Source organism: Morone saxatilis, unplaced genomic scaffold (genome assembly GCF_004916995.1).
Source record: "Morone saxatilis isolate NCDOM2014 unplaced genomic scaffold, NCSU_SB_2.0 Contig23, whole genome shotgun sequence".
NCBI lineage: Eukaryota > Metazoa > Chordata > Actinopteri > Moronidae > Morone > Morone saxatilis.
This window is the reverse complement of record NW_023339796.1, coordinates 4,878,279-4,878,664: the sequence shown is the minus strand read 5'-3', so window position 1 is coordinate 4,878,664 and position 386 is coordinate 4,878,279. Positions and strand designations below refer to the sequence as shown.

Sequence of the window (386 nt, the reverse complement as noted above, 5' to 3'; positions counted from 1 at the left end):
GTGGAGCCTTAAACTTTAAGGAAGATGCTGCTGTGAGAGTGTGCATGAGGCTGACACTGACCTCGTCAAACAGGTTGTCGATGCTGGCAGATCTTTTGAAGATGCCAGCCAGGCCTCCTTTTTTCTCCTAAAACACAGATACTTGTTATTTATCTCAAATGAATACATTCACAAACAACAAACTAAAGAGAAACAAGAGTCAGAATATACACCTGCTGCCAAACTTCACAACGAATCAGACTTTGCTGACATTATTTTAAAATTTTCAAAATAAGGTACCAAATTCATCTACAGTGTATTTGTGACATGTAAACTGATAATGATAAATGTGGAAGTACAAGAAGTACCTTGGGGGCGTCAGTCAGGTTCTCACAGCTACCATATAA

The 386-nt window shown here is 38.9% G+C and overlaps 1 protein-coding gene across 1 annotated transcript in view; it reads right to left on the bottom strand.

Annotated features, from left to right (window-relative positions):
- Positions 1-386, bottom strand: part of si:rp71-1g18.13 (uncharacterized protein LOC560271 homolog) — a 24,168-nt gene that overhangs the window by 9,535 nt on the left and 14,247 nt on the right. The window contains exons 33-34 of the mRNA XM_035671362.1: positions 348-379; positions 62-127 (exon numbers count right to left, since the gene is read on the bottom strand). Of these exons, the coding sequence (XP_035527255.1) occupies positions 62-127; positions 348-379 (98 nt within the window). The remainder of the gene's footprint in view (positions 1-61; positions 128-347; positions 380-386) is intronic.